Raw genomic sequence first — 24,914 nt, 5'->3', positions numbered from 1 at the left:
GTGTTATACGCAAATAATGAATCGTTGAACACTACATCAAAAACTAATGATGGGGGGGCGGAGCAAGATGGCGGAGGAGTAGGAGACCTAGATTTTGTCTGGTCTCAGGAATACAGCTGAATAGGGATCAAACCATTCTGAACACCTACGAACTCAACAGGAGATCGAACAGGAGAGTAGCAACAACTCTCTGAACAGAGAAGCGACCACTTACTGGAAGGTAGGACGTGCGGAGAAGTGAATCCGAGGCGATATTCGGGAGGATAGACGGCGGGGGAGGGGCCTCCGTCGGCCGCTTCTGGCAAGTGCTAGAGCCGCGGAGCACAAAATCGGACCTTTTAAAAGTTGGCTCGGCGGAGGGACGTCGCTGCAGTGGCTAAGCGGGGGGTGGAATCCTCCCGGGACAGTGTGGTCTCAGGACCCTCGGGGTCACAGAGAGACCGGGGGTGCCTGAGTGCGGCAGAGCTCCCAGGTATCAGAGCAGGGAAGCCGGCTGCAGAGACGGAGCAGAGTCGCGGGCTCTCAGCTCGGGGTTGCCACAAACTGTGATCTGCGGCCCAGTCGGGGCACGGCTCCCCCAGCAGGGACCCAACAAGCAGCAGATCCGGGGAGACTCCCCTTCCTTCCCGGGGAGGAGCGGTGCGGGAACACACTGCAGGGATCTGCTGGGTTTGGAGACTCCGAGCGGGGTCGGGTGCCAGAGATAGAAACGCTCGGTCACAGGCCAGGTGAGCACGGAGTGCGGCCAGAGACCGGGGACACGGGAGTGACTGCTTTTCTCTGGGTGCGCACTGAGGAGTGGGGCCCCGAGTTCTCGGCTCCTCCGGGCAGAGACTGGGAGGCCGCCATTTTCGCCCTGGTCCTCCAAAGCTGTACCGAGAGCTTGCAGGGAACAAAAGCTCCTGAGAGCAAACTGGAGCAGCTTCCTTAGCCCGGACGGACAAGGGCGGGGCAATTCCGCCTCCGGCAAAGGCATTTGGAAACCACAGCAACAGGCCCCTCCCCCAGAAGATCAGCACAAACAGCCAGCAAGCCAAGACCAAGTTGATCGATCAAGGAGAATAGGAGAACTCCAGCGCTAGGGGAATACTGCACATAGATTCATGCCTTCTTTTTTTTTTTTTTTTTTTTTTTTTTTTTTTTACCATGATTCATTATTTCATCAAAGTTAATTTTTGTTGACTTTTTTTATTTTTCTTTTTCCCTTTTTCAACCAACATCTTATAAATCCCTTTTTTTTAAAAAAAAAAACATTTTTTATTTTTTTTTCATTTTTAGAGTCATATTTTATCCCTTCATAGTAGTTATCCTTGTTTTTGGCATATATATATAAGTTGTTCTCTCTTTAAAATTTTGAGGTACAGTTTCTTCTAACAGATCAAAATATACCCTAAACCACTAGTGTATGGCTTTGTTCTAGTCTCCTGCCTGATCACATTCTCTCCCTTTTTCCTTTTTTTTTTCCTTAAATCTTCTTTCTTTTTTCAAACAACTTATCTTACCAAGTCCTTTTATAAAATCTTTTATAATTTTCATCTTTACAGTCATCTTCCATCCCTTCATTGTATCAACCCTTATTTTGTACATATATGTCTTTCTTCCTTTAAAATTTTAGGAGGCACTTTTTCTAACAGACCAAAATACGCCCAAAATCTAGTGTGTGGCACTGATCTATGCACTAGCCTGATCATATTTGATCATATTCTGCCTTTTTTGAATTGTTTTGTTTTTGTTTTTATCTTTTTTTTCTTTTTTTTTTTCTTTTTCTCTTTCTTTTTTCTTTCTTTCCCTTTCTTTTCCCCTGGTTTCAGGTCTTTTCTGATTTGCATACAGTATATTTGCTGGGGACGTTGTAAACCTGTTAGCCTTTTGTTCTCTCATTCATCTATTCTCCTCTGGACAAAATGACAAGACGAAAGAAATCACCTCAGCAAAAAGAACAAGAGGTAGTACCGTCAGCCAGGGACCTACTCAATACGGACATTAGTACGATGTCGGACCTAGAGTTCAGAATCATGACTTTAAAGATACTAGCTGGGCTTGAAAAAAGCGTGGAAGTTATTAGAGAAACCCTTTCTGGAGAAATAAAAGAACTAAAATCTAACCAAATCGAAATCAAAAAGGCTATTGATGAGGTGCAATCAAAAATGGGGGCACTAAATGCTAGGATAAATGAGGCAGAAGAGAGAATCAGTGATATAGAAGACCAAATGATGGAAAATAAAGAGGCTGAGAAAAAGAGAGAGAAACAACTACAGGATCACGAGGGCAGAATTCGAGAGATAAGTGATACGATAAGACGAAACAACATTAGAATAATTGGGATCCCAGAAGAAGAAGAGAGAGAGAGAGGGGCAGAAGGTATATTGGAGCAAATTATAGCAGAGAACTTCCCTAATGTGAGGAAGGAAACAGGCATTAAAATCCAGGAGGCACAGAGAACCCCTCTCAAAATCAATAAAAATAGGTCAACACCCCGACATCTAATAGTAAAACTTACGAGTCTCAGAGACAAAGAGAAAATCCTGAAAGCAGCTCGGGAGAAGAGATATGTAACCTACAATGGTAGAAACATTAGATTGGCAACAGACCTATCCACAGAGACCTGGCAGGCCAGAAAGGACTGGCATGATACCTTCAGAGCACTAAACGAGAAAAATATGCAGCCAAGAATACTATATCCAGCTAGGCTATCATTGAAAATAGAAGGAGAGATAAAAAGCTTCCAGAACAAACAAAAACTAAAGGAATTTGCAAACACGAAACCAGCCCTCCAAGAAATATTGAGAGGGGTCCTCTAAGCAAAGAGAGAACCTAAAAGCAGCAAAGAACAGAAACGAACACAGACAACAGACAGTTAACAGTCACCTTACAGGTAATACAATGGCACTAAATTCATACCTTTCAATAGTTACCCTGAATGTAAATGGGCTAAATGCCCCAATCAAAAGACACAGGCTATCAGATTGGATTAAAAAACAAGACCCATCAATATGCTGTCTACAAGAGACTCATTTTACACCCAAAGACACCCCCAGATTGAAAGTGAGGGGGTGGAAGACCATTTACCATGCTAATGGACACCAAAAGAAAGCTGGGGTGGCAATCCTTATATCAGACAAACTAGATTTTAAAACAAAGACTGTAATAAGAGATGAGGAAGGACACTATATCCTACTTAAAGGGTCTATCCAACAAGAAGATCTAACAATTGTAAATATCTATGCCCCGAACATGGGAGCGGCCAATTATATAAGGCAATTAATAACAAAAGCAAAGAAACACATTGACAACAATACAATAATAGTGGGGGACTTTAACACCCCCCTGACTGAAATGGACAGATCATCTAAGCAAAAGATCAACAAGGAAATAAAGACTTTAAATGACACACTGGACCAAATGGACTTCACAGACATATTCAGAACATTCCATCCCAAAGCAAAGGAATACACATTCTTCTCTAGTGCCCATGGAACATTCTCCAGAATTGATCACATCCTAGGTCACAAATCAGGTCTCAATCGGTACCAAAAGATTGGGATCATTCCCTGCATATTTTCAGACCACAATGCTTTGAAACTAGAACTCAACCACAAGAGGAAAGTCGGAAAGAACTCAAATACATGGAGGCTAAAGAGCATCCTACTAAAGAATGAATGGGTCAACCAAGAAATTAAAGAAGAATTAAAAAAATTCATGGAAACCAATGAAAATGAAAACACAACTGTTCAAAATCTTTGGGATACAGCAAAAGCAGTCCTGAGAGGAAAGTATATAGCAATACAAGCCTTTCTCAAGAAACAAGAAAGGTCTCAAATACACAACCTAACCCTACACCTAAAGGAGCTGGAGAAAGAACAGCAAAGAAAGCCTAAACCCAGCAGGAGAAGAGAAATCATAAAGATCAGAGCAGAAATCAATGAACTAGAAAGCAAAAGAACAGTAGAACAGATCAACGAAACTAGGAGCTGGTTCTTTGAAAGAATTAACAAGATTGATAAACCCCTGGCCAGACTGATCAAAAAGAAAAGAGAAATGACCCAAATCAACAAAATCATGAATGAAAGAGGAGAGATCACAAGCAACACCAAAGAAATACAAACAATTATAAGAACATATTATGAGCAACTCTATGCCAGCAAATTAGATAACCTGGAAGAAATGGGTGCATTCCTAGAGATGTATCAACTACCAAAATTGAACCAGGAAGAAATAGAAAACCTGAACAGACCTATAACCACTAAGGAAATTGAAACAGTCATCAAAAATCTCCCAAGAAACAAAAGCCCAGGGCCAGATGGCTTCCCAGGGGAATTCTATCAGACATTTAAAGAAGAATTAATACCTATTCTTCTGAAATTGTTCCAAAAAATAGAAATGGAAGGGAAACTTCCAAACTCATTTTATGAGGCCAGCATTACCTTGATCCCAAAACCAGACAAAGACCCCATCAAAAAAGAGAATTACAGACCAATATCCTTGATGAACATGGATGCAAAAATTCTCACCAAAATACTAGCCAATAGGATCCAACAGTACATTAAAAGGATTATTCACCACGACCAAGTGGGATTTATTCCTGGGCTGCAAGGCTGGTTCAACATCCGCAAATCAATCAACGTGATACAATACATTAACAAAAGAAAGAACAAGAATCATATGATCCTCTCAATAGATGCAGAAAAAGCATTTGACAAAGTACAACATCCTTTCTTGATCAAAACTCTTCAGAGTATAGGGATAGAGGGTACATACCTCAATATCATAAAAGCCATCTATGAAAAACCTACAGCGAATATCATTCTCAATGGGGAAAGGCTGAGAGCTTTTCCCCTAAGGTCAGGAACGCGGCAGGGATGTCCACTCTCACCACTGCTATTCAACATAGTATTAGAAGTCCTAGCCACAGCAATCAGACAACAAAAAGAAATCAAAGGCATCCAAATCGGCAAAGAGGAAGTCAAACTCTCACTCTTTGCAGATGATATGATACTGTATGTGGAAAACCCAAAAGACTCCACCCCAAAACTGCTAGAACTCATACAGGAATTCAGTAAAGTAGCAGGATATAAAATCAATGCACAGAAATCAGTGGCATTCCTATACACCAACAACAAGACAGAAGAGAGACAAATCAAGGAGTCGATCCCATTTACAATTGCACCCAAAACCATTAGATACCTAGGAATAAATCTAACCAAAGAGGCAAAGGATCTGTACACAGAAAACTATAAAATACTCAGGAAAGAAATTGAAGAAGACACAAAGAAATGGAAAAACGTTCCATGCTCATGGATTGGGAGAATCAACATTGTGAAGATGTCAATGCTACCTAGAGCAATCTACACATTCAATGCAATCCCCATCAAAATACCTTCCACTTTTTTCAAAGAAATGGAACAAATAATCCTAAAATTTGTATGGAACCAGAAGAGACCCAGAATAGCCAGAGGAATACTGAAAAAGAAAAGCAAAGCTGGCGGCATCACAATTCCGGACTTCCAGCTCTATTACAAAGCTGTCATCATCAAGACAGTATGGTACTGGCACAAAAACAGACACATAGATCAATGGAACAGAATCGAGAGCCCAGAAATGGACCCTCAACTCTATGGTCAACTTATTTTTGACAAAGCAGGAAAGAATGTCCAATGGCAAAAAGACAGTCTCTTCAACAAATGGTGTTGGGAAAATTGGACAGCCACATGCAGAAGAATGAAACTGGACCATTTCCTTACACCACACACAAAAATAGACTCCAAATGGTTGAAAGACCTAAACGTGAGACAGGAGTCCATCCAAATCCTAAAGGAGAACACAGGTAGCAACCTTTTCGACCTTAGCCGCAGCAACTTCTTCCTAGAAACATCGCCAAAGGCACGGGAAGCCAGGGCAAAAATGAACTATTGGGATTTCATCAAGATAAAAAGCTTCTGCACAGCAAAAGAAACAGTCCACAAAACCAAAAGACAACCGACAGAATGGGAGAAAATATTTGCAAATGACATACCAGATAAAGGGCTAGTATCCAAAATTTATAAAGAACTTATCAAACTCAACACCCAAAGAACAAATAATCCAATCAAGAAATGGGCAGAAGACATGAACAGACATTTCTCCAAAGAAGACATCCAAATGGCCAACAGGCACATGAAAAAGTGCTCAACATCGCTTGGCATCAGGGAAATCCAAATCAAAACCTCAATGAGATACCACCTCACACCCGTCAGAATGGCTAAAATTAACAAGTCAGGGAACGACAGATGTTGGCGGGGATGTGGAGAAAGGGGAACCCTCCTACACTGTTGGTGGGAATGCAAGCTGGTGCAACCCCTCTGGAAAACAGTATGGAGGTTCCTCAAACAGTTGAAATTAGAGCTACCGTTCGATCCAGCAATTGCACTACTGGGTATTTACCCCAAAGATACAAATGTAGGGACCCGAAGGGGTACGTGTACCCCAATGTTTATAGCAGCAATGTCCACCATAGCCAAACTGTGGAAAGAGCCAAGATGCCCATCGACAGATGAATGGATAAAGAAGATGTGGTATATATACACAATGGAATATTATGCAGCCATCAAAAGGAATGAGATCTTGCCATTTGCAACGACGTGGATGGAACTGGAGGGTGTTATGCTGAGTGAAATAAGTCAATCAGAGAAAGACATGTATCACATGACCTCACTGATATGAGGAATTCTTAATCTCAGGAAAGAAACTGAGTGTTACTGGAGTGGTTGGGGGTGGGAGGGATGGGGTGGCTGGGTGATAGACATTGGGGAGGGTATGTGCTACGGTGAGCGCTGTGAATTGTGCAAGACTGTTGAATCACAGATCTGTACTTCTGAAACAAATAACGCAACATATTTTCAGAAAAAAGAAAAAGAAGATAACAGGAGAGGAAGAAAAGGGGAGTATGTCAGAGGGGGAAACGAACCATGAGAGATGATGGACTCTGAAAAACAAACTGAGGGTTCTAGAGGGGAGGGGGGTGGGGGGATGGGTTAGCCTGGTGATGGGTATTGAGGAGGGCACGTTCTGCATGGAGCACTGGGTGTTATGAACAAACAATGAATCATGGAACACTGCACCAAAAACTAATGATGTAATATATGGTGATTAACATAACAATAAAAAATTAAAAAAAAAAAAAAAAAAAAAAACTAATGATGTACTGTATGTTGGATAACCGAACACAATTTAAAAAAAAAGAAAGAGGGTCTCTGTCCTTAGGGAGTTTAGACTAATATGAAGGACAAACATTAAACAGTTAGTTACATAATTCAGGTTTTTATTTAAAATTAGGACACGTGCTATTAAAAGAAAAGCACTTGGGGTTAAAGGAGTGCATAATAAGGACACAGAATCTACTTTGAGGAGATAGTATCTCTAAGAGCTGTTACTTTTCATTGATACGGAAGGGGAAATGAAGTTCTGAGTCATGTTACACTGCACGGATTTTCTCATTGAGTATGTGGAGTGAGATACAATGTTGGCACCATGGACAGCTATAATCCCATCATGAAACGCCAAGCAACTTCCTTGTCAGATTAAGAATGGGGCAGCATGTGTCACTATGGAATAGAATATTTCTTTGTATAGAGTTCTCAAAACATATTGACACATGGCTCTTCTGGCTATAAATCAGTATTTTTGTTTGTCTAAACTCTTAGTTATATCATTGCCTGGGCAAATCACTTAATTTCACCAGTCTTCAGGTCCCTCACCTTTAAAATTCTAGAGGATTTAGGTAAGCCTGCGTATTTGCTTGGCATTTGTCACCTTGGATCCTCTGAAGCCCCAGTTTAGCAGGATTAGGAAAACAAATCTACATGGTCCACCCGGTGTCACCACCCATCCATCATGGCAGCCAACACTAGTTTCAGAAATAATGTCATTCATACCTTTTATGAATGCTTGCCCAAGAGGCATTGATGTTCTCTGTTATCATGTGAACTTTTCTGGTATCATCTGCAGAATAATCCCGGAGAAGTTTCAGTGCCAAATCATTTGCAACATCTACATTTATCTGCCACTGGCGGAGGTCTTTGGCCAACTGCTGTGGATGCATATGGGAAAGAAAATGAATGTCAGTTTTCTCTGAAATCTTGAGTTGTAGTTTCTTAAAATTTTTCATAAATAGGTTTTGAATCCTCAGGTCAGAATATGTCTACATGATTACTTTTAACCTACCACGTGATTTAGTCAATCATGACTGTATAAACTAACCCACTTTTCATGACAAAACTTTTCAAATGCCGCATCTTGAGCAATACTCAGTATCGGGTATTTCAATTTAGTGGCAATTAATTGGAAATCAACTGGGTTTAATTATTTTTTTCATGGGAGAGAACAAACTATAAAAATAAGCTCCCATATAATTGTTGAGTATGGGACATACCAAAATCTGAACAGAAAAGCAAAACTAATGTATTTCTTTCCCTCTTCATTAAATTGTTGAATTGTTTATGTAATTAGTGCCATCTACTGGCATTCAACTACAGCTGCATATAGAAAATATCACACATCAAAAGAACAGTACTGTTATTCTAGTTGCGAACGTTTTCAAAGGACCAGTTTATTCATAATACTTTAATAAATATCCTCCTTTAAAATTAGAATAAAATTTCCAATGTAAGAATCTTGCTAAACCAAATGACCTACGTTTTCTTGTTTGTCTCTGACAACTGAGTATTATCAAGCTCTGTCTTTCATCACTTGATATACCACATATAAAATAAGTAAACCAATAATAGGTTTATCTGGAAACAATTAACCCCGGCCATAAGGGCATGGAGGAGGCTTCTAAAGCATTAAGATGATATTAAATTGCTAAGGTGGTTATATCAAATCCAACATAGTGGGTTAAGCCACTGATAAAGGGACAGAGCACTAGGAATAAGCAATTCAAACAAGAGAAAGAATAAGAGATGTCCATTTTAAGAATTAACTTAAAAAATAAAAAATAGAGCATTAAATCAAGACAGTGATGGTATAATTTGACACCAATTAAATTAATAAAAAATAAGACCCAAAGCGGGAAGGGCTGTGGTAAAACTAGCATATCCATGTACTACTGCTGGGAACAGTATCTAGCAGGACAATCTGGCAAAAGATATCAAGTGACATACAAATGCTTACTCCCACTGACTTAACTATTGTACTTTTGGTATTTTCTCCTAATAAAATATTTAAAAGAAGAGAAATACATTATAGGAATAAAGACCTTCATTAACTAATATAGTACAAAAATGAGAAAATTTCAGTGTTTAATGAGAGGACATCAAACTAACACAATACGTCAACCCAATGGTCTAACGTGCAATAAATGGGCATCAAAGTCATACGTAACAAACAAAACACAATTTCTATCTATATTGAATTTCTTAAGTCTGTTAAGTCATGAACTAGAAGGGGAACACAGGAAATTGAAATGAATTGATGTTTCTGAAGAATAGTCATTTTTGTTTTAATATTTGTTCTTTCATGTTGGTATGCTGTTTATATAATAAAAATCAAACAAGAGTAATTCTACCGTAGTTCCAGTATGTTTGGGTGGACTCCTATTCCTTGAAAATGTATAATGTATATATAATCTGGCATTTCTCAGTTAACTAGAACATTCTATTCTCAAATCAAAAGAAATAATTGTATTTGTTGCATATAACAAGTAGAGCCAAATAACCAAATTAGTACCAAGCATCTAAAGCCAATATCACTAACTTTTGCTATGAAAGGAAAAAGGGAGAGAATTTTTAAAGGTATAGGGAATAGTTGCTACACTACAAACCAATTAAAATGTATCCTTGTGGAATGTCTGTCTTTCCTTATGTACTCATTTTCTCAAGCCCTGTGGCTCTTATTTTCTACTTTTCGGATCCTCACACTATTCAAAAGCCTTTCTGAGGTGAAACATACCCCCTGAAGGCTTTCGCTTTCTAGAAATATCCTAAGGTACAAAATGACCTTTCCATCCCTTCCCCTCCTTACTTAAGCCAAACCTACAGTGTTAAAGTAATATGCACTGTAACTGGGCCTTTTTATCCCTAAGATGGTGTTTGCATTTTTAAAGAAGAGTTTATTATCCATCATCTATTCAATCTCTAATTGGTAGCATAAGAATGCATGAAACTGAGACCTATGACTTGGTTACATTTTTCCAAGTTAATTCCTTCTTAGGGATACCTTTTTTTCTATTAAAGAAATATGATAAAGCAACATTAGAGCATTAAAATTTTAATAAATGTAATTAAAATCACTTACTTTACCTAAGAAAGATAATCTTGGAAGCCACCACTCACTCATGGGTTGCTATTTGAAAAGTCTAGAGGAAAAAGGATACACCCTGTTGTTCTAATCTATAGATCTTAAAAAAATACCCAGAAGTTTAAGTTGAAAACTATGCTCGAATTTTCCAAAATCTGGAAGGAAATATCAAGCTAAAGTTAGAGACTTCATAGTAAACAGGTAAAAGAGTGAGGCTTGATTTCAAACCAGAGCTTTTTGATAAACTTTAATTCTTGAAAGACCAAAAAAAAAAAAAAAAACCAAAAAACCCACAAGTGATATATTTTTCTTCAAATTTGTATTCACATTGAAATTGAGATTTTTCTATCTACGGAAATCTTGACTGAGCTCTAACCCTCACTGTATACTGCCCAGGTTTTATGAGGATGTAGGATTAAAAAGAAGAAATCCCACTGACCTTGAGCAACACTGACAGGGCAAAGGTCCTTATCTCAACTCTAAGGTTCTCAACAACAGTGTTCTTGTCTCCCTTCTTAAAAACATTCACCTGAACAGACGGTTTCCCTTCCTTCAAATATGTTGACCAACCTGGATTTTAACCAAGTTGTCTTTCAGACTACAAACAATGACCTTGACCAGTTTTGCCTACTACTGTGAAATTTACTACTGGGATAACTCCAAGCCACAGAAGGAGTGTAAATTCAAAAATACAATAGAATTCACACACACTCCTTTTTATTTCCGAATTCTATTTACAATGGTATACACTACAGGGAATTGTTTGTATGGTGATCACAGTGTGTGAAGAAATTTGAAATACTGTGAACACAAGCCTATAAAAAAAGATGATTTTTGTGGGTGCATATATATGTGGGTGGCGTTTTCCATGAAGAATATAAAATGCTAAATCCCCAAAAGATTGTGTCCCCAACCAGGAAAGAAATATTTTATATTCAAACCTAATATGGTGCTGATATTTTATACACAGCATTTTAGGCAGAAAAATGACTGTCAGCTATGGGACAACCTGAATTATTTTCAAGAACTTTGAGTATTAAAAGTTTTTCATTTTAATGTTTGCCTTTCCTTATTTTTTATTTGTAAGAATTCTTTTTAGGGATACTGACTGTGCATGGGAGAAAACAAGGAAGGGAGAGAGAGAGTAGTTAGAAGTTTGGGCCTGCTGTGTTGGAATCCTAGCTTGATCACTTCCTAGTCGTGTGACAAACGGGAAAGTTAATTGTCCTCTTTGTGTTTCAGTTTCCTTCTTTCTCAAATGGGTGTATTAACAGCGTCTACCTCGAAAGATTATCATGAGGGTTCATTTAGAACATCCAGGGAATACATTTAGAATGGTGACTGGTGCATTCAAAGCATTCAGTAAACAGTAGCTATAATCATTGTGATTATTACTACCCTTTCTATTACTACTACTCCCACTCATACTAATTTTACTGCTACTACTACTATTTTGAATAAACCCCCCTATATTCACCCCAGGGTAAGCCTCTACTGAACGCAAAGCAAGGGACCCACTGTTTTATAGACATCGTCTATAATGCTGCAGCTTATCTAAAAGGCTCCCTTTAATTCAGGAGATAAATGTGAGTCCGCAGACTTAAAATTAAAAATTTCAGGTTGAGTGTTGTTGAGGTTTCCTTATAAAACATGTTTTGGGATGGTCACCTACAAATGAAATTACCGTTTGTTCCAGATGAACTAGAGTTTAACATTTTTAATGACTGTGACTCAAAGGAGCTTCACGAAAGGCACTACGGAGTAATGAAAAGACATCTTCCCAGGAAGTCTTGTTTGGCCCTTGTTTGCTGTTTGATCTTAAGAACGTCATTAACCTTCTGAGTCCCAGTTTTGTTGTGTGTAAAATCGGATGGAGTGACTTATTCTGCCTGTGCCTCAGGTTTGTCATAGGGCCAAACTCAAAACTGCTCGGAAAATTATAAAATAGGATCCTAATATATTTACGGACAAAAAGTCCTACATACTGGGTTTCTCTGTTTTGCTTAGGATACCGTGTTGGCATACCTAAACTAAGAAATTCATTTAAAAAAAATCTAGTTCTGTGAGCTAACAGCGGAAGAGCTTCTTAGCTTTTAGATCCGTTCTCTGGCAATCTCCTACTCTACTCAGTATTGCAGATGAACTAACCCCTCGGCGGATGAGAATTTCCCAGGATTTCTTGTTAGTTGGCTTCTAGATGGGTTAGGCCAGTGAGAGGTCTCAGTAGAACATGGAAGAGCAGGAGGAAGGGGGAAACTCAAGTATATTTTCTCCTCTCTATGTGGGCAGAGCCTTCTTCATGTCTCCATTTCCTAAGGAACAGCCCTTCCCTTTGTAGTGTCAGGACCCTCTGTGCAGCCTCCACAGCAGTTGAGTAAGCACCAGATGGTTCTGGTTTCTGGACTTTGGTAACACTGGTTGGCCCTCCTGCCTTTGAGGTGGCCAACAGCTTCCTGATATTGCCAACCTCCAAGCTGCCCTACTGTCTCCTACTGGGTTTCTCAGGTCTTCCATTAGCCATGGAACCAGTCATCGATATTAAATTTCCTCTGAAATATCTAGGGTGGTTTCCAGACTGAACCCTGAAGATCCAAACTGGAAGAAATCTCATAGCAAATGGGCCCTGCCTACAATGACACGGTTTAACATAACAAGCATACATTTCATTAAACAGAGATGACATCTTGCATCCTTCTCTTTAGTCTCAGAGGAAGAGGTGATCCTTGTGCTATGGGAAGCAGATCCCTCCGTCTGGACACTCATCTCTTCTGGGATCTTTGTGTCTTTTCAGTCTCTTGTCTCTCTGGAGGGTCTTTCTCCACAGCCTTCAAACATGAGTCCCCCTGCCAACGCATGCATCTCCAAACAACAACAATAAAACCTGCTCTCTGTCCTCTGTCACAATTAAGCTCCTTAGAAGGCAAATGTTCACTTGGTGTCTCAACCGGATTTCATTCCTGCCCCTCTACAACTCATCAAAATCAGGCTTTTGCCAACACCACCCCACTAAAACTATTCTGACACGTCACTGCTGTAAATTGGATTGGTGGACCCAATTCTTTACCCCAACCTATACCCATGCCCTTTGCCATTTAACTTTTAATTTCCTGCTACAGAAGGTAGAGTTGAGTTTCTGGCCTTTGTCAGTGACCTAATCCTCCACTGTCGCTGCCTTAATTTAGGCTCTCATTATTTCTTGCTTGGATTCTCCAACAACCTTTTTATTGGTTCCTTTTCTCCATCTCAAACCAGGCCTTCCATCATCAAACATAGGACCCCCACCTACACATCCACTTTCATCTTTTGTTATCCCCTTTCCTCTTCTCCAACCCAATCCCATAATTGTCCATCCAATAATACAAAAACCTTGAGAGGTTAAGTGACTTGTTGAAGGTGGCAAAGCTAATCAGTGAAAGAGGCATCACAGAAATGCAAGTTTCTTGACTCCAATATTCAGGGTTCAATCTAGTTAAAGAAGATACACTTCCATATAACGGAATTTAATGCAAATGATCGGGCTTATTATAACTGAACACTGAAGAATATAAAATAGTCTCCTTGATGATAATAGCATGATTGGAAAAGTATTGTGTACAATAAAGTAAGACATTGCCAAACAAAGACAGCAGAAAAAAAAATACAGATTTAGTTTATTAAAAAAAATCACTAAACAATTTAGTTGTAAGTATGAATTAATGTTCTATAAATCTCTATTGGGAAAGAGAAACAGTCTTTCTTGCTTGTGTGAATTAAAATGACCTATAAAACCTCTTCATGGATTTATAATAGAAATGTTAAAATATCTGTAAGGAAGCTATTTCAAAAGTAAAGCCTCTCACCATTAACTTCAAGATTCATCTATTAAACCTCTGACATTACCAAACATCTCTGTCTCAGAAGGTAACACTCTATACAGGGGATACTATTTAAGAAAATGGCCCTCATTTTCCAGCTTACTGGAAATGATTAATCTTTTCAATAGCTTTGAGGACTACATACCAAAGTTGTTACTTTTTGTCCTTTCAACAATGACTACAAGCTGAGAGCAGGCTAGTAAATGTGTTATCAGCCAACCCATTAGAGTTCCATTATTTTCTGTCTTACATGGCTTCATGTAATGAATTTTCATAATTAAACTAATGGCATACAATTTATTTTCCTCCCTCTTTAGTTTCAGGCCCCATTTCTCTTCCAGCTTCTTTGGAATAAGTTTTATACAAAAAGAAGGGAGGAGAGCCCTCCAAGTACTTCATTACCTTAATTTCATTATGACATTTTAGAAAGCATTTTCTTTATCTGGGCTCTCTCTTTAATTTGCTGACTTTATTAAAAGGCTTAAGTAGTGTTGTAATTAAGAAATCACCCAGCTACCCCAGGCATCTAAGAGAAGTCTGGTGGAGAGGGTATGGAAATGGTTGGGTGGAAATGGCTCCAGAGACAATGACAGAGGATAGATCCCCAGAAAGTGGCATTTTTCTTGGCTATTTTTCAAACCCCATGAGCCTACTGTGGTAGAATACATTATTGCCTACAAACATTCAGTGCCCTTTCATGCCATCCGCACCTCCATTGAATCAGGGATGGCTATGTAACTGATTAGGGCTGCTTGTCACTTACAGGCAGAAGGTTTATGAACTGATGGCATTATTCCTGTTCTCTGCCTCTTTAATCATGGAAGTATATATCAAGACTCAGCTGTTATCAGCCTTGGTGACTAAGCTAAGTAGAACCCTCTTGATAACTCAGCTGTTATCAGCCTTGAGTAACTAAGCTAAGTAGAACCCTCTTGTGAATCTACAATAGACACATAACATGAGTAAAATAAAAAATTTGTGTTAAGCCTCTAGATCTGAAGGTTGTTACTGTGGTATAACTTAGACTATCTTGACAGATACAGCTAGTCAGGTACAATCCTCTCCCCAGAAGGGCAATTCTATCTTCTCCAAAAAGTCTGGGGCCAGGGCCAGGGATAGAATAAACTAGTATAATGACTCATAGAGAATAGGTTCTGTTGCTAATATATGTTGAGAAATTACATTTTTTAAAGATTTTATTTATTTATTTGACAGAGAGAGACACAGCGAGGGAAGGAACACAAGCAGGGGGAGTGGGAGAGGGAGAAGCGGGCTTCCCGCGGAGCAGGGAGCCTGAAGTGGGGCTCGATCGCAGGACCCTGGGATCACGACCCGAGCCAAAGGCAGACACCCAATGACTGAGCCACCCAGGCACCCTGAGAAATTACATTTCTAAAGCAGTTTATAAACTTGAAGAAACAGGAAAAGATCTGTAGTCTCAATGACATGTAGAAACATGCCTTTTGAAAGCAATTTTGAGATATAATTCACATGGCATAAAATCTACCCATTTTAAGTGTATAATTTAGTGGTTTTTAGTATACTCAGAGTTGTGAAGCCATCACCACAATCTAATTTTTTAAAAGATTTATTTATTTATTATTTTAGGGGGAGGGGAAAGGGCAGAGAGAGAGAGTTTCAAGCAGAGTCCCTGCTGAGCCCAATGTGGGCTGGATCCATGACCCCGAGATTATGACCTAGGTCGAAATCAGGAGTCGGACCCTGAGATCATGACCTGAGCCAAAATCAAGAGTCAGACGCTCAACTGACTGAGCCACCCAGGAGCCCCCACAATCTAATTTTGGAACACTTTCTTCAAACCCAAAAGAAACCCTGTACCATTAACAGTCACATTCCATTGTCCATTCTCTCTCTCCCCTAGCCTTTGCTGGATATTTCATACAAATGGACTCATACAATATGTGTTCTTCTGTGATTGGCTTCTTTCACCCAGCATAATGTTTTTGAGGTTCATCCATGTTATAGCAGGTACAGTGTTTTATTAATTTTTGTTGCCAAATAATATTCAATTGCTGGATGTGCTACCTTTTAAGAAACCATTCCTTAGTTGATAAACATGGGTTTTTTCCACTTTTCGGCTATCACAAATAACTCTGCTACAAATATCTGTATAAAGGTTTTGTGTGGATGTACGTTTTTATTTCTCTTGGATACATACCTGAGTGTGGCAATGTCATGTCAGATAGTAGCTTCATGTTTAATAGCTACAGGAACTGCTAAACTTTTTTCCAAAGTTGTAACATTTTACATTCCCAACAGCAATGTATGAGGTTACAGTTATTCCACGTTCTTGTCAACACTCATTATCGTCTTTCTTATTTCAACCATCCTAGTGATTATGAAGTGGTATCTCACGGTTTTCATTTGTATTTTCCTAATAACTAATGATGTTGACCATCTTTTCATGGGCTTATTGGCCATTTGTACATCTTCTTTGAAGAACTATTATGATCCTTTGTCGATTTGTAATTGGGCTATCTTTTTGTTCTTGTTGAGTTATAAAGTTCTTTATGTATTCTGGATACAAGGCCCTTATCAGATGTTTGCAAATATTTTCTCCCATTCTGTGGGTTGTCTTCAAAGTTTCTTTATGACATCACTTGCCGCACAAAAGTCTTTAATTCTGATGAAGTCTAACTTACATATTTGTTCTTTTGTCACTCTTGCTTTTGGTGTCATATACAAGAAAACATTGCCTAACTCATAATACTCATATGTTGTCTTATAACAGTTTTAAAGTTTTAGTTCTTGGGGTACCTGGGTGGCTCAGTCAGTCAAGCATCTGACTCTTGATTTCGGCTCAGGACATGATCTCAGAGTCTTGGGATCAAGCCCCATGTTGCTCCATGCTCAGCGGCGAGTCTGCTTGAGGATTCTTTCCCTCTGCCTCTGCCCCTCTGCACCCCCCCAAAATAAATAAATATATCTTTTAAAAAATAAACTTTTAGTTCTTATATTTAGCTCTATCATAATCCATTTAAGAGTTCATTTTTGTGTCTGGTGTTATGTGGGGTCAAACTTCATTATTTTGTATGTGAATATTTAGTTATCCAAGCACAAGGGTTTAAAAAGACTATTCTTTCACCAGTGAATTGTCTTAGCAATCTTGTCAAAAATCAATTGACCTTAAAAGCAAGGTTTTACATCCAGACTTTGAATTTTATTTCATCGATCTACATTTCTTTAATTTCTTTTATTATGTTATATTAATCACCACACATTACATCATTAGTTTTTGATGTAGTGTTCCATGATTCATTGTTTGCATATAACACCCAGTGCTCCATTCAGTAATGTGCCCTCTTCAATACTCATCACCAGGCTAACCCATCCCCATACCCCCCCAGAACCCTCAGTTTGTTTCTCAGAGTCCATAGTCTCTCATGGTTCATCTCCCCCTCCGATTTCCCCCCTTCATTTTATCCTTCCTATTTTTTTTTTCTTCTTCTTCTTCTTCTTCTTCTTCTTCTTCTTCTTCTTCTTCTTCTTCTTCTTCTTTTCTTCTTTTCTTTTCTTTTCTTTTCTTCTCTTCTTCTCTTCTTCTTCTTCTTCTTCTTCTTCTTCTTCTTCTTCTTCTTTTCTTCTTCTTCTTCTTCTTTTCTTCTTCTTTTTTTACATATAATGTATTATTTGTTTCAGAGGTACAGGTCTGTGATTCAACACTCTTACAAAATTCACAATGCTCACCATAGCACATACCCTCCCCAATGTCTATCACCCAGCCACCCCATCCTTCCCACCGCCCACCACTCCAGCAACACTCAAGTTTGTTTCCTGAGATTAAGAATTCCTCATATCAGTGAGATCATATGATACATGTCTTTCTCTGACTGACTTATTTCGCTCAGCATAACACCCTCCAGTTCCATCCACGTTGTTGCAAATGGCAAGATGTCATTCCTTTTGATGGCTGCATAATATTCCATTATATATATATATATATATATATATATATATATATATATATATATATATATATATACCACCTCTTCTTTATCCATTCATCTGTCGATGGACATCTTGGCTCTTTCCACAGTTTCGCTATTTTGGACATTGCTACTATAAACATCGGGGTGCACATACCCCTTTGGGTCCCTACATTTGTATCTTTGGGGTAAATACCCAGTAGTGCAATTGCTGGGTTGTACGGTAGCTCTATTTTCTACTTTTTGAGGAACCTCCATACTGTTTTCCAGAGTGGCTGCACCAGCTTGCATTCCCACCCACAGTGTAGGAGGGTTCCCCTTTCTCCACATCCCCACCAACATCTGTCGTTTCTTGACTTGTTAATTTTAGCCATTCTGACTGGTGTGAGGTGGTATCTCCCTGAGGTTTTGATTTGGATTTCCCTGATGCTGAGCAATGTTGAACACTTTTTCATGTGTCTGTTGGCCATTTGGATGCCTTCTTTGGAAAAATGTCTGTTCATGTCTTCTGCCCATTTCTTGATTGGATCATTTGCTCTCTGGGTGTTGAGTTTGATAAGTTCTTTATAGATTTTGGATACTAGCCCTTTATCTGATATGTCATTTGCAAATATCTTCTCCCATTCTGTCGGTTGTCTTTTGGTTTTGTTGACTGTTTCTTTGGCTGTGCAAAAGCTTTTTATCTTAATGAAGTCCCAATAGTTCATTTTTGTCCTTGCTTCCCTTGCCTTTGGCGAAGTTTCTAGGGAGAAGTTGCTCAGGCTGTGGTTAAAGAGGTTGGTGCCTGTGTTCTCCTCTAGGATTTTGATGGACTCCTGTCTCACATTTAGGTCTTTCAACCATTTTGAGTCTATTTTTGTATGTGGTGTAAGGAAATGGTCCAGTTTCATTCTTCTGTATGTGACTGTCCAATTTTCCTAACACCATTTGTTGAAGAGACTTTTTTTTCCATTGGACATTCTTTTCTGCCTTGTCGAAGATTAGTTGACCACAGAGTTGAGGGTCCATTTCTGGGCTCTCTATTCTGTTCCATTGATCTATGTGTCTGTTTTTGTGCCAGTACCATACTCTCTTGATGATGACAGCTTTGTAATAGAGCTGGAAGTCCGGAATTGTGATGCCACCAGCTTTGCTTTTCTTTTTCAATATTCCTCTCGCTATTCGGGGTCTTTTCTGGTTCCATACAAATTTTAGGATTATTTGTTCCATTTCTTTGAAAAAAGTTGATGGTATTTTGATAGGGATTGCATTAAATGTGTAGATTGCTCTGGGTAGCATTGACATCTTCACAATATTTGTTCTTCCAATCGGTGAGCAAGGAACGTTTTTCCATTTCTTTGTGTCTTCCTCAATTTCTTTCATGAGTATTTTATAGTTTTCTGAGTACAGATTATTTGCCTCTTTGATTAGATTTATTCCTAGGTATCTTATGGTTTTGGGTGCAATTGTAAATGGGATCGACTCCTTAATTTTTCTTTCTTCTGTCTTGTTTGTGTATAGGAATGCCACTGATTTCTGTGTATTAATTTTATATTCTGCCACTTTACTGAATTCCTATATGAGTTCTAGAAGTTTTGGGGTCTAGTCTTTTGGGTTTTCCAAATTAAAGTATATCATCTGCAAAGAGTGAGAGTTTGACTTCTTCTTTGCCGATTCGGATGCCTTTTATTTCTTTTTGTTGTCTGATTGCTGTGGCTAGGACTTCTAATACTATGCTGAAAAGCAGTGGTGATAGTGGACATCCCTGCCGTGTTCCCCACCTTAGGGGGAAAGCTCTCAGTTTTTCTCCATTGAGAATGATATTTGCTGTGGGTTTTTAATAGATGGCTTTTATGATATTGAGGTATGCACCCTCTATCCCTATACTCTGAAGAGTTTTAACCAATTCGAAATCAAAAAGGCTATTAATGAGGTGCAATAAAAAATGGAGGCTCTAACTGCTAGGATAAATGAGGCAGAAGAGAGAATTAGTGATATAGAAGACCAAATGATGGAAAATAAAGAAGCTGAGAAAAAGAGAGATAAACAACTACTGGGTCACGAGGGCAGAATTCGAGAGATAAGTGATACCATAAGACAAAACAATATTAGAATAACTGGGAGAAGAATAAGAAGAATAGAATAGAATAGAATAGAATAGAATAGAATAGAATAGAATAGAATAAGAAGAAAGAGAGAGAGGGGCAGAAGGTATATTGGAGCAAATTATAGCACAGAACTTCCCTAATTTGGGGAAGGAAACAGGCATCAAAATCCAGGAGGAAAAGAGAGAGAGAAGAGAGAGAGAAAAAAAGAGAAAAGAGAGAGAGAGAGAGAGCCGAGTAAAAGAGAGAGAAACAACTACTGGATCATGAGGGCAGAATTCGAGAGATAAGTGATACCATAAAACAAAACAATAGAATAATTGGGAGAACAATAGAATAGAATAGAATAAGAAGAAAGAGAGAGATAGGCAGAAGGTATATTGGAGCCAATTATAGCACAGAACTTCCCTAATTTGGGGAAGGAAACAGGCATCAAAATCCAGGAGGCACAGAGAACCCCTCTCAAAATCAATAAAAATAGTTCAACAGCCCGACATCTAATAGTAAAACTTGCGAGTCTCAGAGACAAAGAGAAAATCCTGAAAGCAGCTTGGGAGAAGAGATCTGTAACCTACAATGGTAGAAACATTAGATTGGCAACAGACCTATCCACAAGAGACCTGGCAGGCCAGAAAGGACTGGCGTGATATATTCAGAGCACTAAATGAGAAAAATATGCAGCCAGGAATACTATATCCAGCTAGGCTCTCATTGAAAATAGAAGGAGACATAAAAAGCTTCCAGGACAAACAAAAACTAAAGGAATTTGTGAACACCAAAACAGCCCTCCAAGAAATATTGAAAGGGGTCCTCTAAGGAAAGAGAGAGCCTAAAAGCAACATAGACCAGAAAGGAACACAGACAGTATACAGTAACAGTCACCTTACAGGCAATACAATGGCACTAAATTCATATCTTTCAATAGTTACCCTGAACGTAAATGGGCTAAATGCCCCAATCAAAAGACACAGGCTATCAGATTGGATAAAAAAACAAGACCCATCGATATGCTGTCTGCAAGAGACTCATTTTAGACCCAAAGACACCCCCAGATTGAAAGTGAGGGGGTGAAAAACCATTTACCATGCTAATGAACAACAAAAGAAAGCTGGGGTGGCAATCCTTACATCAGACAAATTAGATTTTAAACCGAAGACTAAAAGAAGAGATGAGGAAGGACACTATATCCTACTTAAAGGGTTTATCCCACAAGAAGATCTAACAATTGTAAATATCTATGCCCCTAACATGGGAGCAGCCAATTATATAAGGCAATTAATAACAAAAGCAAAGAAACACATCGACAAAAATACAATAATAGTGGGGGGCTTTAACACCCTCCTCACTGAAATGGACAGATCATCTAAGCAAAAGATCAACAAGGAAATAAAAACTTTAAATGATACACTGGACCAGATGGACTTCACAGATATATTCAGAACATTCCATCCCAAAGCAACAGAATACACGTTCTTCTCTAGTGCCTATGAAACATTCTCCAGAATAGATCACATTCTAGGTCACAAATCAGGTCTCAGCCAGTATCAAAAGACTGGGATCATTCCCTGAATATTTTCGGACCACAATGCTTTGAAACTAGAACTCAGTCACAAGAGGAAAGTCGGAAAGAACTCACATACATGGAGGCTAAAGAGAATCCTACTAAAGAATGAATGGGTCAACCAGGAAATTAAAGAAGAATTAAAAAAATTCATGGAAACCAATGAAAATGAAAATACAACTGTTCAAAATCTTTGAGATGAAGAAAAGGTGGTCCTAAGAGGACTGTATGTAGCAACACAAGCCTTTCTCAAGCAACAAGAAAGGTCTCAAATATACAATCTAACCCTACACCTAAAGGAGCTGGAGAAAGAACAGCAAATGAAGCCTAAACCCAGCAGGAGAAGAGAAATAATAAAGATCAGAGCAGAAAGCAATGAAATAGAAACCAAAAGAACAGTAGAACAGATCAATGAAAGCACGAGCTGGTTCTTTGAAAGAATTAACAAGATTGATAAAGCCCTGGCCAGACTTATCAAAAAGAAAAGAGAAATGACCCAAATAAATAAAATCATGAATGAAAAGAGATCACAACCAACACCAAAGAAATACAATTATAAGAACATATTATGAGCAACTATACGCCAGGAAATTAAATAATCTGCAAGAAATGGATGCATTCCTAGAGATGTATCAACTACCAAAACTGAACCAGGAAGAAATAGAAAACCTGCACAGACCTATAACCACTAAGGAAATTGAAGCAGTCATCAAAAATCTCCCAACAAACAAGAGCCCAGGGCCAGATGGCTTCCCAGGGGAATTCTACCAAACATTTAAAGAAGAATTAATACCTATTTTTCTGAAACTTTTCCAAAAAATAGAAATGGAAGGAAAACTTCCAAAGTTGTTCTATGAAGCCACCATTACCTTGATCCCCAAACCAGACAAAGACCCCATCAAAAAGGAGAACTACACACCAATATCCTTGATGAACATGGATGCAAAAATTCTGACCAAAATACTAGCCAATAGGATCCAACGGTACATTAAAAGGATTATTCACCACGACCAAGTGGGATTTATTCCTGGGCTGCAAGGTTGGTTCAACCTCTGCAAATCAATCAATGTGACACAATACATTAATAAAAGAAAGCAAAAGAACCATATGATCCTCTCAATAGATGCAGAAAAAGCATTTGACAAAGTACAGCATCCTTTCTTCATCATCGATCTATATTTCTATCTTCTTGCCAGCACCATATTGTCTTGATTACAGTAGCTTTGTAATATGTTTTCAAATTGGGAATTGTGAGTCCTCTAACTTTGTTTTTCAAGGTTGTTTTGGCTATTCTTTGTCCCTTGCATTTCAGTATATATTTCAGGATCCACTAGTCTATTTCTGCAGAAAGACCAGCTAGAATTTTGATGAGGATTGCATAGAGTCTATAGATCAATTTGTGGATATTGTTATCTTAATAATATTAAGTCTTTTGATCTGGGAACATGGGATTTTTTTCCATTTATTTAGATCTTCTGTAATTTCATTCAACAGTGCTTTATCGTTGGTTGTATAAAAGTCTTGCATTTCTTTTATTCCTAAATATTTTATTTTTGATGCCATTATAAATGGAATAGTTTTCTGAATTTCATTTTTCAGATTATTCATTGCTTGTGTATAGGAAAGCAATGGATTTATGCATTTTGATCTTATAATCTGCAAACTTGCTGAATTTATTTGTTCTAGTACTCTTTTAGTGTATTCCTTAGGATTTTCTGTATACAAGATCATGTCATCTGCAAATGGATAGTTTTATTTTTTCCTTTCCAATCTGGATGCCTTTTATCTATTTTTCTTGCCTAGTTGCCATGGCCTGAACTTCTAGTATAGTGGTAAATAGAAATGGTGAGGGCAGCCATCCTTACCTTGTTCCTGATCATAGGTGAAATCATTCAGTCTTTTACTGTGATGTTAGTTGTAGGCTTTGCTTAGATGCCCTTTATCAGGTTGAAGAATTTTCCTTCTGTATTATTTTTCTAGGACTTCTCAAAACAAAGTATCACAAACCGGGTGGCTTAAAATGACAAAATGTATTTTCTCACAGTTCTGGAGTCCAGGTGTCAGCAGGCTACAGTCCATGTAAAACCCATAAGGAACAATCTTACCTCACCTCTTCCTAACTTCTGATGGTACCTGCCAGTCCTCGCTGTTTCTTGTCTTACAGTGGTAACACTTTCATCTCTGCTTTTGTTGTCACCTGGTGTTTTCCCTACGGTGACGGTCTTCACATGGCATTCTTCTCTCCATGTATGCCTCTTTTCCTCCTCTTATAAGGACACCAGTCATATTTGATTAAGAACCCAGCCTACTCCAGTATGACCTCATCTTAACTTGATCACATCTGCAATGACCCTATGTCCAAATAAGGACACATTCACAAGTACCAGGGGTTGGGCCTTCAACACATTTTTAAGGAGACACTATTCAACCTACAATACCTTTTATTTCTAATTTGTTGAGTGTGGGTTTTTTTTTTTTTTTCATGAAAGGGTTTGGACTTTGTCAAATGCTTTTTCTACAACTACTGAGATGACCACATGGGTTTTGTCATTTATTCTATTGCTATAACACATTATAGAAAGCCCCCACTTATGATGATGGTTTGACTTAGGAATTTTTTTTCACTTAACAATGGTGTGAAACATATTCAGTGGAAAGCATATTTCAAATTTTGAATTTTGATCTTTTCCAAGACTAATGATATGCAGTATGATACTCTTTCATGATGCTGGGCAGTGGCAGTAAACTGCAGCTCCCAGTCAGCCATGTTATCATGAGGAGTAAGCAACTGATACACTTACAACCATTCTGTACTCATATAACTGCTCTGTTTTTCACTTTCAGTACAGTAGTCAATAAATTACAAGAGATATTCAACATTTTATTATAAAACAGGCTTTGTGTTAGATGATTTTGCCTAACTATAGACTAATGTAAGTGTTCTGAGCACATTTAAGGTGGGCTAGCTAAGCTATAATGTTTGGTACGTTAGGTGTATTAAATGCATTTCTGGCTTATGGTATTTTCAACTTATGGTAAGTTTATTGAGACATAACCCCATCATAAGTCAAGGAAAATCTGTATGTTGATTCAATTTTGTATGTTAAGCTAACCTTGTATTCCTGGAATAAACTTCACTTGATTATGGTATATAATCCTTTCAATATGTTGCTGTATTAGGTTTGGTAGTATTTTT

The 24,914-nt window shown here is 38.4% G+C and overlaps 1 protein-coding gene across 2 annotated transcripts in view; it reads right to left on the bottom strand.

Annotated features, from left to right (window-relative positions):
* DMD (dystrophin) overlaps positions 1 to 24,914 on the bottom strand; it is a 2,214,577-nt gene that overhangs the window by 518,594 nt on the left and 1,671,069 nt on the right. For both annotated transcript variants that reach the window (XM_027607979.2, XM_027607980.2), the window contains exon 54: positions 7,911 to 8,065. In XM_027607979.2, the coding sequence (XP_027463780.1) occupies positions 7,911 to 8,065 (155 nt within the window). The remainder of the gene's footprint in view (positions 1 to 7,910; positions 8,066 to 24,914) is intronic.

Source organism: Zalophus californianus, chromosome X (assembly GCF_009762305.2).
Source record: "Zalophus californianus isolate mZalCal1 chromosome X, mZalCal1.pri.v2, whole genome shotgun sequence".
NCBI lineage: Eukaryota > Metazoa > Chordata > Mammalia > Carnivora > Otariidae > Zalophus > Zalophus californianus.
Note: the sequence above shows the minus strand (reverse complement) of the source record. Positions and strands in the feature narration are given on the sequence as shown.